Genomic DNA, 19,288 nt, shown 5'->3' with positions numbered 1-19,288 from the left:
TTAAAAACTGAAAACCTACAATCGTACATTCTCTGGCATTGCCTCAAGCATCTGGAACTCCTCAAGAATCTGGAACTCCTTACCCTTGGAAACAAGATTGATTCCCTCAACATTTGCCTTCAAAAGGGGAGTTAAGGCTCTCCTAATGATCAATGCGCTGAACTAGAAGTTTTTTTCCTCCTGCCTCCGATCTGTTTTAGCTACTACCTGACATTTGTTACGGCCTGTGTCGCCCGCCATTATGTCATTTTGTTCCTGTTGTATATCGCTTTTCTTGTTCCTGTTGTATATTGCTTTTCTTACTTTTCTCCCACACCTATCTTACTAGGTCTTCCACAACACATATGTAAAGTGCTCTGAAACCCACTAGGGTCATGTTCGCGCTATACAAAACTTTTTAAATAAAATGAGACAATCTAGACTAGATTACTTCCTGGTACAAATGCAGGCATGGAAAAGGGTAGTGGATTTTAAAATAATAGATAGGTACGACAGCGACCATAACGCCTTGGAGCTAGATTACACCGTCCCTTCTTCGGGAGAGACGGAGTTACGTGCCCCGGAATCGATAGGAGGACACCTCTTGGAGAACAACAGGAGGCGGATAAGATGGGAAAGGCTCGCATCCAGTGGAGAAAAGCTATCTGCCCTCTACGCAGGGATTATTCCTTTGCTTGAGAGGGCTTTTGACCTAGGGAGTCTTGACCCCGCGAAAGATGTTAGTGAGGATCTAAGAAGTAAGAAGCTTGAAGATCACCTCTTCAGCGCAGGGCAAATAAGAACACAGGGTTCAACCAAAAACACCTGGTACAACAGTACTTGTAGACTGGCAAAGCGAGACCTTCTGTCTATTATAAAAGAAGGAGGCACCAGGGAGGAGATCCGCTCCAAAAGGAGTGCTTACAAATCACTCATAGCTAACGCTAAAATAGAGTGGGACGTACGGCACTGGGAGAACCTATCGGAGTCATTAGCCGAAAGGGACTCCCGTAGATTCTGGAGAACAATCAATCATGGAAGTGGGGATCTTCCATCGGCTATCGAACCAAACATCGCGGCAAATGTTTGGCAGGATCACTTCCAGCAGCTATATTCTTCTGAAAATGAGGAGGTAGTAGCAACAATTACCTACAACGCATGGACTTCTGCCCCTTTTTCCATCAAAGAAATCAGGGTGGCAATAGCAGGGCTTTCCGCCGGAAAAGCCCCGGGTCTGGATGGGATGCCGGGTGACCTGTTCAAACAGGAACCTGGGATTTGGGCACCCTACCTGATGGTGTTGTTCAATGCAGTGCTGGGGGGGGGGATGAAAATACCGGATAGTTGGCTGGGAGCGGAGGTGGTCCCGATATTTAAAAAGGGGTCGCCTCTGCTCCCAGTCAACTATCGCCCAATCAGCCTCATTGATATAACTCAAAAGCTGTTTGGTAGATTAATCCTGGACAGGCTTCAAAGCTGGATGGAGGAGTCCGACATTCTAAATCCTCTCCAGGCAGGATTTAGAAAGGGAGTCTCAACAGTTGACCAAATACTTAGATTAAATATCCTGTATTGGAAGACGACGCATTCAGAAGGTGGAGCATTGTTTGCGGTCTTTGTGGACCTCCGTGCCGCCTTCGACTTGGTCCCTCGGGCCAAGTTGTGGGCGGTACTGGCAGACCTGGGCATACCCGGGGACATACTCCAGATTCTAATTAGGCTACATACAGACAACTACGCCCGTGTAAGATATGGAAAGGGCGGTCGGCTGACAGATAGGTTCCCTGTCCAACGAGGAGTAAGGCAGGGATGCGTGTTGGCCCCGACCCTTTTCTGTCTATTTACAAACGGGGTGATAGAGCATCTAAGCAGGATCCCTAATGTTGACGCACCACAACTAAACAACAGCAGGGTGCCTGCGATTATGTTCGCGGACGACACCCTGCTGTTGTCAAAAACACCCATGGGACTACAGAGGATTTTGAATGGGTTCTTGGAGTTTTGTGTTGAAAGGGGACTAGAAATAAACACCTCCAAGACCAAATTCATGATTCTCAGCAAAAAAAACAAAAGTTGCCCAAATCCCTGCCTGGGATCCGTATCCCTAGAAAGAGTTTCTGTAATTGAGTACCTGGGTATAACTCTGAACCATAATTTAACTTGGCTACCACACAAAACAAAGGCAACCACTAAGCTAATTCAGAGGGCTGGTGCTATTATGAGAATTGCCAACAAATCCTATTTGCGCCCTTTGACTCCTGCAATACACATTTACAAAGCACAAGCTCGAGGAGGCATTACCTATGGGGCCGAGTTATAGGGACATACACCGCTCCAGACTATACAGGTCGCAGAAAACAATTTTATTAGACAACTAGCGGCCCTCCCACCGAGTAGCCCTCTTCTTCCCTTAAGAATGGACTTGGCACTTCGTCCAATAACTGAAGAACTGGGCCTCAAACCTTTGGCATACTGGAGACGTCTGTGGAGCAGTCAGGACCTGGGCCACTATAGAAGCGAACTACAGGAGCTACTTAGGTCAATACATGTGTCTAAAATCCCTTGGCTGAAATACATCAGGGACATGTGTACGACCCTTGGAATCCCTGAACTATGGTGTAATCCGGAAGTGATGTCCACTAGGCTTCCGAGGAAAGAACTCTCCAGACTGTTTTATAGCTTTATGCTTCAGAGATCTGAGTTTAATCCGGGAAGGTTCTTTAACGGACACATTTATCAAAGCAAAAGACTCCTATCGCCCGGAATATGTCTTAGATGCCATGTGCCCCGTGTATGCAAGAAAGATTTTTTTGCAATGGAGATACGGCTCGCTTCCGCTGAGGTCATTTACTAAATCCTGGGATGGTAACTCGGGGTTGGTTAACTGTCCAGCATGCAACTATAAACTGGAAAGTGACCTTCACGTGGTCCTGTTTTGCAGAGCCTACAGTAAGATTAGGAGCTACTGGCTGGTCCCCTATTTAAGGAATCTGGGTTTTCGAACTTATGCACCAGCCTACAGAGTGCTTAAAACGGGTGTAACAGCTCCAACAGTGTTTGTTATGGCGAAATTTTTGTCGGCAATGTGGAGAGTACGCACAAGAATCATAAAGGATTCTAATTAGGCATGTTTTACTAACTCTTAATTTCAACCTAATATGTACTTACTTTTTTAGACTGTAATTACGAACTTTTAAATCTTCAAACACGGAATCCTTTTTATAAATTTTATGCTGTGATTTTGTGTATATCTTTGATGATCTGCGACGATCGAAATAAAGATTATTTGAATTGAAATAAAATAAATAAATACAGCGCTCTCCTGCCAGTCTGTGGTGGCCTGTGAGTTGCTGCAGCATGAATCTATAGAGCGCAGCACCCACACCCCTTGCAGGGGCGGCCTTAGGCATGTGCAAGCTGTGCACCTGCACAGGGCCACCAAACCCCAGGGGCCACCACGCCAATATACATCCTTAATATAATAATACTTTGAGGATGGATACACATTTGCATGGCGGCCCCCGCCTCTGGCTCTATTCCACTTCCAAACACCCTGACCCCCCCCCCCCCCCCTCTTCACTGGCCTCCGTGTTCCGCCCTGCCCAGACCCCCTCTTCCGGGGGCCCCTACCTACGCTCCCTGCCCAGGACCGCCATGAGCCTAGAGCTGCCCCTGCCCCTTGAGAAGGGTTTGCCCTCCAGCTGCCTCCTGGTAAAGTCCGGGCAGCCTCCCTCACCTGGTTCACGTGGCATCTCTCAAGCCTGGGATAGGTGTGTTGAGCGTGTGCTCACGGGGTAAGCATGGCTTGGGGAGCCACTGAGGTTAATGCAAACTGAGCTGGTATCTGTTCTGCTTGACGTCCCAGCTCCCATCACACGCCCTCATTCTTGCAGAAGCTTGGCGGGCTGGGGAAGGAACCAGCTCGATCTGTGTGCAGCTCAGACTTTCCCGCTGCTGGATGGCCCCTTCCATTCCCTGGCTGATGGTCATTCTCCTCTGGCCAGTGTCTGAAGGTAATTGACATTCCTCCCTTGGCCCCCTACCAAGAGTGGTGGAGGAGGGTAGCAGGCTCTCCCCGAGCAGTGACCACCAACCCCCCCACCACCCGTCCACCCCTAGGAAACATGCCTCCAAGATTGGAGTGGCACCCAGGAATTCAAAAGTAGCTGACCCCCTGATATGATCAACCTGTCAATCAAGGAAAAGTGACAGTCCAGTCTCACCGGCCAGAGGGATCTCCAACATTTTTTTACAGAGTTTTATATAGCGCGAACTTGACCCGAAGGTATCGGGTATCAGATCGCTTTACATAGCACCAGTTGCATTACATGAGGACACATTCATTTTTGTTAGGCACAGGGAGATTAAGTGATTTACCCAGAATCACAGGATGTTTAGCGCCATTGCCGAGACTCGAACCCGGTTCCCCAGATTCGAGGTTGACCGCCCTAGCCGTTAGGCCAACACCAGGGGTGGTTACGTGAGTGGCGACCCAGCAGTGGAATCCCAGAATAGGGTCGGGACTGCAGAAGGTGTTTCTGTGACTGAGATTTGAGTGTGGGAAGGAATTTGCCAATGTGATGGAAGAGGCTGGGGTTCAGCTCACTTTGCACCTGGGTAGCATGGACCCAGCTGCCTGCAGGACCAGGCAGGCCGTCTGCGGAAGGACAACCACTCTGACACACAAGGAGACTCCAGGCAGACGCTCAAGATAAGGAAACTTGCTGCACATCAACAGGGAGGGAAAGGGAGGAAGCGCCTTACTGTCATTGAAGGTGAGACAGCATCGTCCCTGTGTAGGGGGAACCTGTGGCTGCTTCCACTAACCCTCTCTAGCTAGAGGAGATTGCCTGGTGGAAGAATTTACCATTTTATCTCTTGATCTCTGTACAGGAGTCACTTAGTCTCTAGCCAGGCTCTAGCCTGTTCTGCACACACAGCGCCTCTCGCCTGTTCTGCACACACAGAGCCTCTCGCCTGTTCTGCACACACAGCGCCGCTCGCCTGTTCTACACACAGTGCCACATGCATGTTCTGCACACACAGCGCCTCTCGCCTGTTCTGCACATACAGCGCCACTCGCCTGTTCTGCACACACAGCGCCACTCGCCTGTTCTGCACACACACAGCGCCACTCGCCTGTTCTGCACACACACAGCGCCTCTCGCCTGTTCTGCACACACACAGCGCCTCTCGCCTGTTCTGCACACACACAGCGCCTCTCGCCTGTTCTGCACACACACAGCGCCTCTCGCCTGTTCTGCACACACACAGCGCCTCTCGCCTGTTCTGCACACACACAGCGCCTCTCGCCTGTTCTGCACACACACAGCGCCTCTCGCCTGTTCTGCACACACAGCTCCTCTCGCCTGTTCTGCACACACAGCTCCTCTCGCCTGTTCTGCACACACAGCGCCTCTCGCCTGTTCTGCACACACAGCGCCTCTCGCCTGTTCTGCACACACAGCGCCACTCGCCTGTTCTGCACACACAGCGCCACTCGCCTGTTCTGCACACACAGCGCCTCTCGCCTGTTCTGCACACACAGCGCCTCTCGCCTGTTCTGCACACACAGCGCCTCTCGCCTGTTCTGCACACACAGAGCCTCTCGCCTGTTCTGCACACACAGAGCCTCTCGCCTGTTCTGCACACACAGAGCCTCTCGCCTGTTCTGCACACACAGAGCCTCTCGCCTGTTCTGCACACAGAGCCTCTCGCCTGTTCTGGACACACAGAGCCTCTCGCCTGTTCTGCACACACAGAGCCTCTCGCCTGTTCTGCACACACAGCGCCTCTCGCCTGTTCTGCACACACACAGCGCCTCTCGCCTGTTCTGCACACACACAGCGCCTCTCGCCTGTTCTGCACACACAGCGCCTCTCGCCTGTTCTGCACACACACAGCGCCTCTCGCCTGTTCTGCACACACAGAGCCTCTCGCCTGTTCTGCACACACAGAGCCTCTCGCCTGTTCTGCACACACAGAGCCTCTCGCCTGTTCTGCACACACAGAGCCTCTCGCCTGTTCTGCACACAGTGCCACACACCTGTTCTTCACAAACAGTGCCTCTCGCCTGTTCTGCACATACAGCGCCTCTCGCCTGTTCTGCACAAACAGAGCCTCTCGCCTGTTTTGCACACACAGAGCCTCTCGCCTGTTCTGCACACACAGAGCCTCTCGCCTGTTCTGCACATACAGCGCCTCTCGCCTGTTCTGCACATACAGCGCCTCTCGCCTGTTCTGCACACACACAGCCTCTCGCCTGTTCTGGACACACACAGCCTCTCGCCTGTTCTGGACACACAGAGCCTCTCGCCTGTTCTGGACACACAGAGCCTCTCGCCTGTTCTGCACAAACAGAGCCTCTCGCCTGTTCTGCACACACAGAGCCTCTCGCCTGTTCTGCACAAACAGAGCCTCTCGCCTGTTCTGCACAAACAGAGCCTCTCGCCTGTTCTGCAAACACAGCGCCTCTCGCCTGTTCTGCACACACAGAGCCTCTCGCCTGTTCTGCACACACAGAGCCTCTCGCCTGTTCTGCAAACACAGCGCCTCTCGCCTGTTCTGGACACACAGAGCCTCTCGCCTGTTCTGCACAAACAGAGCCTCTCGCCTGTTCTGCAAACACAGCGCCTCTCGCCTGTTCTGCACACACAGAGCCTCTCGCCTGTTCTGCAAACAGTGCCACACACCTGTTCTGCACACACAGAGCCTCTCGCCTGTTCTGCAAACACAGCGCCTCTCGCCTGTTCTGCACACACAGTGCCTCTCGCCTGTTCTGCACATACAGCGCCTCTCGCCTGTTCTGCACATACAGCGCCTCTCGCCTGTTCTGCACACACAGAGCCTCTCGCCTGTTCTGCACATACAGCGCCTCTCGCCTGTTCTGCACACACACAGCCTCTCGCCTGTTCTGCACAAACAGAGCCTCTCGCCTGTTCTGCACACACAGCGCCTCTCGCCTGTTCTGCACACACAGAGCCTCTCGCCTGTTCTGCACACACAGAGCCTCTCGCCTGTTCTGCACACACAGAGCCTCTCGCCTGTTCTGCACAAACAGAGCCTCTCGCCTGTTCTGCACAAACAGAGCCTCTCGCCTGTTCTGCACAAACAGAGCCTCTCGCCTGTTCTGCACACACAACGCCTCTTGCCTGCCAGACGTGGGTCCTGTGCTCACTAAGCCACTGGAGTGAAGCTATCCTGGCTGAAGACGGCTGATAGCCAGAAACCAGTCCTAGGATGCTTGATTCCGGTCCAGGGAAGACGTGGCTTGACAGTTCGGGCTGGACTGTTCCCATGAGGCACAGGGTCAAGACTGATTTGCATATGGCCATGTCTGAACTGGGGAGGCTTGGTGAGCAAAATAACGATGGATTAAACCCAGATCTGTGACTGGGGGGTGAATGTTTTGCCATTGTGCAACATTCCATCCATCATCTTGTGTGTTTTGCTGTTCTGCACACAGCGCCTCTCGCCTGTTCTGCACACACAGCGCCTCTCGCCTGTTCTTTACACATAGCAAGCAACAGGGCACTATTAGAAACTCCTTTCTGTGTCATCTGGAGATATCAGAGTATCAGTCGCCTTCACCAGCCACTATCCTCCAACAGCTAGCCCAGTGGCTACTGGATTAGTGGGACTCCAGTAACTGTGCCTAAGTATCATGCACACCTAACCGGGTCCATGACACCAGCAGAATGTTGTCCTATTCAGGGTAGGGTGGGCACCTCTGTTGCTTTGGGTGGTGGGACAGTGGGTGGATTTGAGTTGATAGCAACTGCTGAACCAGTGCAGTTGAGTATTGCTAGCGTTGCTCTAGCTTTGAAGAATAACCCTGTGTAACATGGTCTGTATTTTTCAAATGTTGCTGTTTTATAGCGCTTAGTGCCTTGGCGCTATAGTTCTGTTTGCGGTCAGAACTCTGGCCCGAGGGGCATTAAGACGTCTGGTTTTAGTTTTATGTGTAGCATATTTTTCTTGTGTGTATCAAATTACTTTCTATTTGCAAAGTAAACATATGGCTAGCCGTATTGCCACCCGGGGCACTGCTAAGTTTGCTGCCCGAGTGTAGGTAAGAGATGGGGGGCTGCTGACAGACGACTTGTTCGGGGGGTGGCCACTGACAGCCGACTTGTTCTCAGGCCGAAGGGGTGCTAGTCGACAGACATGACTCCTGTTGTCCCGAAAACAGTGCTTACCGGGGAAAAGCTCCCCCGCCCCTCCACTCTACGCCACTGTAGTGATTTTGTTTGCTAGAATTACGATGTACACTGTATTCTGAATGTCTCACCTACCTCAAAGCCATGAGTAAACTTTGAACTTCTTTGTCTCACTACCATGAGAGAGTCACTGTGGTGAACGACTCTAACTGATGTAACTAGAACCCGAGAGCCTCTGACTAGCCAGGTGCTCCCAGAAACCATTCATCACAACAGCTAATGTCATTACAGTTGCACCATTAGCAGAATTCTATAGTTAGAAAGCTCAAGTATTTACACAGATACATAGTATTGCTATCGTTTCATTTCTTAATTAACACTAACAGTTACATGCAGTGCTCGGCCCCCAAGTGTACGAACCTTGCAAGGTATTTGAAGAGTCTGCTTTGATGACCGAGCTTTCATGTCTAGTTTGTTGATTGGACGCCGTGTCTGGCATGGTAAGCAAATGTATATATCTAAGGAAACTAGCTACTATGTGGAAGCTCCTAATGTGTGTTTGCGAGACATCACATTTCATGTTTAAGAAGACCCTCACTCACCAACCTAGTTGGTGACATGCTTCATCTTCGGGTCCCACCCAAGGTACCAAGTGCACCTTGGGTGTGTTTCAACGCCTGGATACATGTAGCTAGTTTCCTTTGATATATACATATAACCCCTGGGGAAGTGAACTGGCTCCTACCTTTTCCTCCCTCTCCATAATTGAATTTGATCATGGTAAGCAAATGCCATTCAGAAAGGAACTTGTGCACAAGGCTTACAGTTTTGAACTTGAGCCTTTCCTGGATTGGAAGTCTCTATGGTTACAGATCAGTGCTGGAGAAATGTGGCCAGTGAAAATCAGGCCATGGATATGGTGGCTTACGTACATTTGCGCTCTCTGGAGCATGGCCAATCTTTTAACCAGAAGGTCCATATATTACGGGTGAACTTACCTAGAGATATCATCATGTCCTGATCCGGAATGCACTATTGCAACACTGTTTACACTAGGCTTTCCAACACAAGTCATAAAGGCTAGCAAACCAGCTAGCCAGAAAGAGCGTGCACCTAGAAAAATGGGATTAGATCTGCTCTGAAACCCGTCCCATGACTACCAGTGAAAGTATTGAATTCCAGGTTCTCTACACCAATCACAAAGCCTTCCTGAGAAAAGTCTAAAACTACCTGCAGAAAGTAGCTTTACTATACACCCTATCTTGAACCACCCAAGTGGATAAAACAGGGAAGCTGATCCCTGGGAGTCGACGACCCAAGACTGAAAATTTTCTTAACCCCTTTTCGAGTTCTGATCCCAACCACATTCATTTCAGGAAACTCCTGAAAACGGAGTTGTTAAGACAAACTTTATAATAGCTCTTTTGGGGGACTGTGGGCAACAATAGCATAAAATCAGCTATGGGTGCCCACTCTACCCGATAGGACTCATTCTACCCTATCAACGCGTTATTACTCTTACGGGACATCGCCCTATTTCTTATCCTGTGATCAGAAATAACTGAAAGGTACCACAGTGCACTATTTGAAATAGTATTGTTTTTGGCAATTGTTTAATTTAGAGCTCAGCAGGGTGAGCAGAGTGACGATCCTTTGGGCAGACGCAGCAGGAGAAGGTTCTTCGAAAGGTCTGTAGATGGCGACGAGGTTCACCTATGGGACTTTTGACAGATTGTGTAATAGAATGACACCCAGGCTATGCACATGTTAAAAGGGGATGTCAGGTCCCTGGAGGGGGGCCTGGGGTGATCGTTTGAACCAAGGAGCAGCCGCTCAGTCTTGGATGCAGCAAGACAGGATAGGTCCTGGAGCACCAGTTCTAGATACATCACACGCAGTCCGTGACTTGCTGAATATCACCTGCACTGCTAGGACCTCCGATGCGTATTTCAGTGTTGTGATAGGAAACCAACGTTGAAGCGTGCAAAATGTATTTGCAAGCTCTATCGTGAGACACTGTAATGTTTGGAGGAGCGCTGACTCCTGGTGAAACTAGAGGTGGCGACCACGTCGGGGATACATAGCAGGCCCATTTGTGTCTACTAGGTGGGAAACAACGTTTACAGCGCTGTCTCCAATACCCGGTTCCTTTACAACGCGGGTGTTATCACGCATACCATTACATTGCAAGTCGTTTCAACGACTTGCTGTAGGGGGCGCGCTGGTGTTGAATTTACAATCCAACATCTTCCCTACTGTTGCACAAACTGGACGAGGAATAGTAAATAATACTATTCCTAAGTCCAGCGCATCCCCTACAGCAAGTTGTTGAAACAAATTGCGATATAATGGTTCGCGTTGAAACAATGCAGTCGTTGTAACGACTGCGTTGTAATGGCACACGTGAACAATGCATTTGTTGTAAAGAGTCATATCCAAGTAGGTAACAGAGATATAATAAGCACATTAGGAGTGCTAACCCCTCTCGAATGCCTTAGAAGCCTGGGTAGGTAGATCCATAAATCCCTCGTGCATTGCCAGCCACACCCAGGTATCCTGGGTACACTGGCACAATGTGTTTAGGTTTGCCTGGCACATTGGCACCTGCAGCCCGATACCTCGAGGACACTTCTTGTTGTATCCAAGTGTCCTAGGCACACAGGCACTGGCATCAAAGCAAGCTTGCCACATTGGTACCTGCAGCAGAGTGTTCTGGGCACACTGGCACACGCAGTCAGATACAGTCACACTGGTATAAGATTTCAGGAATGCCTAGCACACTGCACCAAGGAATGTGGCACTTGCAGCCAAGTATCTTGTGCAAACGAGCCCAAGAAGCCTGGAATCCTGGGCACACTGGTATTTGCAAATGCGTGCCGCTGGGCAGCTTGGCACAGGTATTGCATGTTCCCTGGTACAAAGACGCATGCATCCAGCCACGATTGACGTCTTCAGCCAAGTATCCGCGCCAACTGGCATGTGTATTCATGCAAGTCAGGCACACCAGCGCCATCACCCATGTAAGCTGGGCACAGAGTGCAGTCCAGTGTATCTGGCACACTGACCCTTGCAGCTATGCACCATAGCATATACAATACGACATACCTGGTACACCTAAAACCAAGGGCCATGGGCATACGTATTCCTGTAGCAACGGTACCTGGGCACACTAGCAAGTGCAGTTCAGTGCCCATGGCACACTGACACATGCAGTCAGGAGGTTCCGCACTCACTGGCTCATGTTTACATTAGCAACGTGCCATCTACATAGTGTACTCTCTGCCTGCAGCGGGCATCACCACAACAGTTTCCGTAATACTTGTACAAGTCCTCCGTCTAGCATTATGTGCCAGCGGGCATAAAAACTCTACCCGCTGCTCTCTGCGAGCCTCCCTGGTATGAGTCCTCACACGCTGCCAGGTGCGGTTAGCGCTGCAGACATGTCATCAGCAGTCAGGTAAGCTGGGCAGGCCTGGGCATGCAGGCAGGGCTCGAGAATGGCACCTGAGCAACTACAGGCGGTGTGTCAAATTCACCCAAACAAATCCTGCGTCTGCTCCCTTATCCATATCCGCCAAAGCAAGATGTGTGGGGAAAAGTGTCTGAGCCAGGGCCGGTGTTAGCCCTGCCTTTGCAAACCTCTCCAGGGGAGGGAAGCTTGGCTGCCGCGGTGGCATATAATGCAAGCCAGGGGCCCCCGAGAGACTTCCAAGGCCCATGCAAACCGCATGCAGCGTTTAATCCCCAATCCTATCCAATTCCCGTCTCATCACCCGCGGTGTTTAGATTTCCAGAGTGGACTAACGCGGCCACTTAACCTTTCTTTGGCGGCGGCGAAGAACGAAAATATTCTGAATTAAAAAGAACTGGTTCCGTCAAAACACTGCGTCCTTTAAAGGGTTAAGAAGGGAGGGTACACATCAGCCCTTCCAGTGCACCCCATGAATATTCCAATTCGGGTTAACTCATTCCAAACCACACCGCTGACACACATCATTTCGCTCACCCATCCCCCAGGCCAGGATGGCGAATATAACACTTATTGACAAAGCTCGCCACTGCACTGTCCACCCCGCCACTATCACTCGGCCAGACCCCTCCCCCTCGGTTGCAGAGGAGGACCGTATCCTAACACCCCCGAAGCGGTTTAACCCTTTGCAACCCCCAGCTGATAAAGACACCACTTCCCCCCACAATGAGGTCGAAATGGAAAAATCCATCGCGAGTCCCCCGCTCCCCCCTTCCACCCGTCAGCCCAAACTCCTTAAGCAACCTAGGCTAGAAAAAAAGCAGAAAGGGAGGGGCTTGAAGCCCCCGCCTCTCTCCCGCGCTGTGCGCCTAGAGACCCCTCAGTCTGTGACGTGGGCGCAGCAAATGAGTTGAACAATTAGTTAATAAATACACAGATCCCTTACCAGACCCTTTTACCCCCCACGCGCCAAAACGGATACCCAAAACCAGTGTCCCCCGCATCCCCAATGCCCCCCCCCGTATGATTTACTCACAGCGCGCGCCACAAATCAGTAGGAATAAAAATCCCATTTATGAACCGAGCTCGGTGCCACCGCTGCGGGGACCTGTTGCTGCGTCTGGAGCGGGCGGCGGCGGTGCCCACCGCGGCGGAGGGGGCACCCTGGCATGAGGGAGGGGGCACGGGGGGGGGGCACCCACCTGCTCGTCCTGCAGCGTCAGCGACACGTCCAGCATACACATCCGCACCGGCTGCATGAGCGCCTTCTGCAGGTGCAGCAGCGGCTTCGCTTCCATCTTGCCGAGCCGCCACTGCCGCTGTCCAGGTCACCCCCGCCCTCCACCACCACCTGCTTCCGGCTGGATATGGGCTTTTCTGGGGGGCGGAACTCCTGATGCCTCTGGTGGGGGGCAGGCCCCCGTTGGCTCACTGGGAAGGGCCCCTGGCCGGTGCCACGTGCGGGGGGTGTATGTACCCTCCTTCGGCCATGAGGGCACCCGCTGAGCCCTGTGCTCCTCGGCACACGCCCCCCGGGAGTGCCGCTCAGCTGCTAGGTGTCCGCTTGCCTGCAGTGGCCGGGGGCGGGGGGGGGTCAGTGGGGATTTCCTGGGAGCGCGCGCGTGTGTGCGGCTGGCACACAGACAGGCTGCATGATATGTCTGCGAGGCAGCGTGCCACAGCACGTGTGAAAAGGCGGGCACAGCCAGGCTGGTACAGGTGGGGCCGGCGAGGGCCCCGCCTCGGCCGAACAGCTCACACCTGGTCTCAGAAGTCCCTGGAGGGGAGCATTCTTAAATAGGAACATGTTGCATTTTTTAATGCACTGTTTTCATTTCTGTCCGCTGCAGTAGCCGGAGTGAGTGTGTGTGTGTGTGAGGGGGGGGGGGGGGTTTGTGTGTGAGGGGGGGGGGGTGTGTGGGCGGAGAATCAGAGGGCGGGAGAAACCCGTGGGGTGGGTGGAGTCGGAGCTGTGGCCAAAAAGAGCCATACATCCCAATTTCTAGTATTTGTTTGGCATTTCACTAACCCGTTACAGCTTATTACGTAATTCAATCCAACCAATGGATGCACGTGTTTATTTAAGGTTTATTATGAGTTATTGGCTTTACAATACATTCACAAAGGGGGATAGTTTCCAATCACAAAATGTCCCACATACGCTTAAAAGTGGAATTGCAAGCTATTTGTCTCCCAGCCATGTAGCTTCTGTCATCAGCACTTCTCCTCCCTTCTTCCACAAGAGCAGTTCAAACATGAATGGCAAAATATCCTAGTTTGCAAATGTTTTTCATATAATTATGGCTTTTTGCCATATTTGCCACATAATACATCATCTGCTGCATAGTCTGATGATTTCAACAAAAAAATTGTTTGTAGCTCAAACGGATCAAAAGTTAGTAAAAAACGTGACTTGTGTTGCTGCGAAGTGGGCGGCCCTTTGCTAAGGTTGACTGTTCACCTTTCTCAAGGCTGCATTTGCATATCACACTGGTACTAATGAAGGGAAATCTTTGCAGCAACTGTTGGTATGTGTAAAAATGTGAAAATAATAAAGTATCAGAAAATGTACCGCATTAGGGTGCAGCATTTTTTTTTCTTAATTTAGTCAACACTGTGACATAATTTTGTCCTCCAATGTTGCATCATTTCAGTGGCCTCTAAGCAGACAGCACATGTTAAAAGTGCTAGTGCATGAAGAAGAGGCCGTGAAGTTTGAGAACTTGGTTTTGTGTGCGTGCAAATCCTGCATTGCAGATCCCTGGTGAGTTTCACTACTACTGCTGAAACAAGGCCAATGGAGGTACCAATGGGTGAGGCGGACTGGCCTCAAGGGTCCTGTGACCTCAGTGACAGAGTCACTGTCGCTCTAGAGTGTGCTGCTTCACAGGCCTGCCCACAAGAAAGGAGGTGAACTTCAGTGTGCATTGTGGTGGGCAGACCTTCAAGGTTAACCTACACTTGCCACCGCTAGGGCCACCTGCTGGTGCTAGGACACCAGGGCTTCTAAGGTCTTGCGGGCCTTCTAAGGTCTAGCACGGGAATGTGCTCCCACAGGAGAGTGGTCTGGGGACTGGTCATGAAGGTTGAACCTGGTTCCCCAGTGCCAAAGTTGGCAGCTCTGGCCACAGCGCCACATCCTCTCCCCCACTAAACATCATACTGCCCACTGAGAAAACTCGCACTGCCTTCAACTACGACCCAATTGTGCCCTGCTATAAACACCTGGATGTGACTCAATTCAAATTATGCACTAGACAAGAGTAATATGCTGCCTTAAAAAAAAAAACATCATGGAAAAATCAAACCTGCATAAGGAATGCAAGATTAAGTAAAGCATTTGAAATTTAAGTAGGAGCAACATGGTTACCTTAACGCTTGTACACTCACTATTTAGGAAATCAGTGAGTTCTTTTGCCTGAAAAGTTAAGAACTTGACTATAGGGCTGGAAAGGACCTATTTCAATGTCCATTGCTTATATCGTTACAAAACGTAAGCAGTATAGTTTAAAAAGACCACATCCCGGAACACAGAGCTGCTTTACACATTTTATAATCTAAAATAAGGAAAACAGCTGATAAGGATCACATTAAACATTTTCCACTGCATGCATCAACCAGGTATTTCCGTTCCTCCAGGAATGGTGCACTTCCCCACCCGGGGAAAACAATGCTCTTCAATGAAAGACGAGAAAACAAAAGTAGAGCCCCACAGTGGCACTAATGTGTTTGGGTGTGAATAAAACCAACTTGACCAGTTTGTGACCACTTTGGCTTGCTTTATTTAAATATTTATTTATTTTTTGTTACTTTGAACCTTTATTTTTGTTCTCCGTCTCAAGGCTGCACTTTGGAATAGAAAAATGTCAGAAAAGATAACATTTCCAACAAAAGTGTTTCTTTCTTTTTTGGATCTATTTTACAGGGGAATGAATGACGGAAAGGAGAGAAACCAGAGGGTAAGAGACAATGATTGAAGTCACGATTTTCAGCAAGTGAGATGCAAGACAGAGACAGAAAGAGAGGGAATAAGAGGAAGAGAGGGGGGTGGAGGCAGCTGCCAGCGGCAGAGCAGAAGTGGACACTGTCCTTGTCTTCTCTGGCCAAGAAGGAAGAGACAGAGTCCATTTCCTCCCCCCCTCCCCCGAACAGCCACTACCGGCCAAATGTAAATGTAAATGTACAGGAATTTATATAGCGCAAATCACCAAGCGGTTTCTAAGCGCTTGCTTATGGAACCCGTCCTGGTATTCCCCTGTGAGATAACCCCGGCAGGGTATCCGCAAGGTGAAAGCCAGGCATCCCACCGCGAGGGGCCTTTGTGGAGATTAAGCAAGCTATTGCCCAGAGTCGCAGAGTGTGAACCCGTGAATCGAGTAGGCACCGGAGCGAGAATTGTCGAGTCCATGGACATTTTAGGACTCATGACCCCCCCGAGCCAGGAATTGAACCCTGGTCCCAGGCTGACTTCTGCTTCCAGGTCTGCCTCCTCTAACCAGTGAGCCACACTTCTCCACTGCCTTAGCTATAGGCCGTAGCTATTTCTACCATCCTGGGACGCATTTTTAAAACAAAAAAGTAGGGAAACAGATTCCATCAAATTTAAAAAGGAGGGGCACACCGGGCTCGGCTGACCCCCCCCCCCCCTCTACGACCACTGGTCTCCCGCAAATCACCTTCTTGGTATTCTTTTTTGCCTGTTGTCTGTTCAATGACCTGGCTGTTCCCTCTGCGGCCCAGCCTGCTTCTCTTGACCCCAGCCTGTCCCTCCTGTCACCCAGCCTGTCCATGCAGTGATCAGCCTGTTCCCTCTGTGAGCCAGCCTTCTACTCTTCACGCCTGGCCAGTCCCTCCTGTAGACCAGCTTGTCCATGCAGTGATCTGCCTGTTCCCTCTGTGACCCTGTGGAAATGTACCCCCTTGAGGGAACACTGGTGCAGGGTCACCCTCTCATCCACGGGTCCGAAGACTAACAAAGGAGAGATCGGCACTGGAGTGAAGTGAAACAAACCAAGTTTATTAAACACTCATGAGTGGTACCGCGTCTGAACAACACCCTAAAGTGTTGTAGGCGGAAGTACCTTGAATACAAAAAACATCATCCTTATATACGGTTGTTGCAGTGTAATCGCATGGGAAGGAAAACTGGAAGACACAAGTTTAAGCACGGAAATCGCTAAAGGCAAACAAGGGCAGATGGGTGACCAGATGGTCAGCAGATGAGGGGGAGTAAGAATGTTTATGGCGGCAATAAGCAATCATTTGATAACATCTGAGACAAGGTGCACCTGCAGCTGCAGCCCTCCAGCACATACACCAGATTGACCATGTCAGAGAGGTCAGCTTAAAGTTGAGGACACAGGCTGGGTGAAAAGGCGAGCAGTAGAGAATAACAGAAACTAAATGGACGCAACAGTAGAAATGGCTGCCGCTTATGCTAACATAGAATTTACACTTTTCCACAACCCAGCCTGATTCTCTTGACTCCAGGCCTATCTTTCCTGTCACCCAGCCTGTCCAGCCTGCTTCTCTTCACACCCAGCCTGTCCATGCAGTGACCCGTCTGTTCCCTCTATGGCCCATCCTGCTTCTCGTGATGTCCGGCCTGTCCCTCCTGTCACACAGCCTGCCCATGCAATGACCCGTCTGCTCCCTCTACGACCCAGCCTGCTTCTCTTGACGCCCATCTTGTCCCTCCTATCAGCCTCCTGTTTGCCTCCCGTCACCCAGCCTGTCTATGCAGTGACCTGTCTGTTCCCTCTAAGGCCCAGTCTGCTTTTCCTGATAAGCAGCCTGTCCCTCCTGTTAGCCAGCCTGTCCATGCAATGGCCCATCTATTCCCTCTATGGCCCAGCCTGTTTTTCTTGATGCTGGCCTGTCCCTCTATCCCCTAGCCTACCTAGCCTGCTTCTCTTTACGCCCAGCAGGGCCCTCTGTCACCCAGCCTGTCCAGCCTGCTACTCTTGATGGCCAACCTATCCCTCCCATTACCCAGCCTGTCCATGCAGTGATCTGTCTTTTCCCTCTGCGACCCAGCCTGAATTTGTTGACTCCCAGCCTGTCCCGCCTGTCACCCTACCGGTCCTTGCAGTGACCCGTCTGTTGCCTCTGTGACCCAGAGGGTCCCTCGTGCAGCCTATCCCCCCCTCTTGTTGTGTACTATAGTATCTGTATAGAGCTTACTACACCTATGTGTGGCTCTGAAGTGCTTGCCAATGTGGGTAGCACTCTACACAGTGTGGGTGTGCGCAGGGTCGGACTGGCCATAGCGGGCACCTAGCGTTTTCCCAGTAGGCCGGAAGGGTGGGGGTCGTTTTTTGATCAGTGGGGGTGGCTATTGATACAAGGGACTGGTTTTGCAGCAGTACTGCTATATCGCCCCCCCTGCAAGAAATGCGGCAGCGGTGCGTGACACTACCGGAGCCGCCCCACCACCTCCCCCCAGCTGGTCAAGTGGAATTACCAGGGCTGGTTTCTGATCCCAGTACGGCCATGGGTGTGTGGGTGAAAGAGTGTTGTCTTTGCTTTGAGCCTATGGGGGAATTGTTTCCATGTCATGCGCGATGACCACCACGGTGCAGCGGTGAGATGGGATGCAGCGCAGGATGGTGCAACGAATGAGGAAATGGGAGAGATAGACACATTTTTTATAATTTGTGCTCTACTGGCTGCACTGATTAGCTCTGCAGGTCTCTTCCTTTTGTAAGTAATTCATTTTTCGTGTTCATAACTGCCATTTCCTATGCTGGCAGTGGCAGGAGTTCCCAACTCTGCAACCTCATGAAACGGAGAAGTCGGCTTTGTTGTTCTCATCCTTTTTGTCATCATAAGGCGTCCCTGCAGTTTCTGACTACTTTGCACCTGGCAGCCTCCCTGGTTCGCACAGAGCTTAATTGCAAAAACATAAGTGCCAGGACCCTCGTCAGGAGGCCACTGCAGCTTGCACCACCCTTGCCCCTACCAGGGCAGCCAATAACAGAACCAACACAACCACTAACCATCACACTCCTTTAAGTGTGACAGTTCAGACTATTCACACCTCTAAGGCTACAAGAATGGCTTGGGTGGCAGGTATTAGCAGCCCAGCCATGTTTACCAGGTCCATGCGTCATGTGCTTCTCCAGAGTGGGTTTTTCTTTGATTTCTCTTATTTGTAGTCTTGTTTATTCCATTACAGAGCAGGACTACAAGTCCCAAAATGCTAAGGAAACACTTGGACCAGAGAAGCACATCAAGCGTAGACCTGGGAAACGTGGCAGCCATATAGTAGTCATTTTCAAAGGATGTATGACGTTACAACGCATGCTTTTACCACGCATGCTGTTACAACGCAAGTATTACAACGCAAACCTTTACAACGCATATCGCTTTGGGGTGCTGGATAGTGAATAGTTTAATTTACTATTCCAACTCCAGTCCCCGTGGACACTAGGGAAGGTGTTGGATAGTAAATTAAATCTATTCCCTATCCTAGAGCGCCCCCCACCGCACTGCGTTGTAAAAGTTTCGTTGTAAAGGATGTTTCCCATTTTCAATTTATACTGAATTAATAATCAACTGTTGTGCTCATCTGTTTAAAATTAACCGACAGCGCCACCATGTGGGAGACTACCATAAGCACTGGTGTTGCCATTAAGTGCCGAGCACCGGAAACCCCTGGCTCAAATTAGGCACTGGGCTA

General features: G+C 50.7%; 1 protein-coding gene across 3 annotated transcripts in view; it reads right to left on the bottom strand.

The window, feature by feature from the left end:
* Positions 1–19,288, bottom strand: part of RALGDS (ral guanine nucleotide dissociation stimulator) — a 375,186-nt gene that overhangs the window by 258,137 nt on the left and 97,761 nt on the right. Inside the window, exon 1 of one of the 3 annotated variants that reach the window (XM_078646157.1) lies at positions 12,810–13,270. The exons of 1 other annotated variant lie outside the window; for it this stretch is intronic. In XM_078646157.1, coding sequence (XP_078502283.1) covers positions 12,810–12,905 — 96 coding nt within the window. In that variant the 5' untranslated portion in view covers positions 12,906–13,270. Of the gene's footprint in view, positions 1–12,809; positions 13,271–19,288 lie in introns of those variants that run through there. One more of the 3 variants, XM_078646155.1, reaches the window with a different exon arrangement.

This window comes from Lissotriton helveticus, chromosome 5_1 (genome assembly GCF_964261635.1).
Source record: "Lissotriton helveticus chromosome 5_1, aLisHel1.1, whole genome shotgun sequence".
NCBI classification, from domain to species: domain Eukaryota; kingdom Metazoa; phylum Chordata; class Amphibia; order Caudata; family Salamandridae; genus Lissotriton; species Lissotriton helveticus.
The sequence above is the reverse complement of the archived record's forward strand: the minus strand, read 5'-3'. Positions and strand labels throughout refer to the sequence as shown.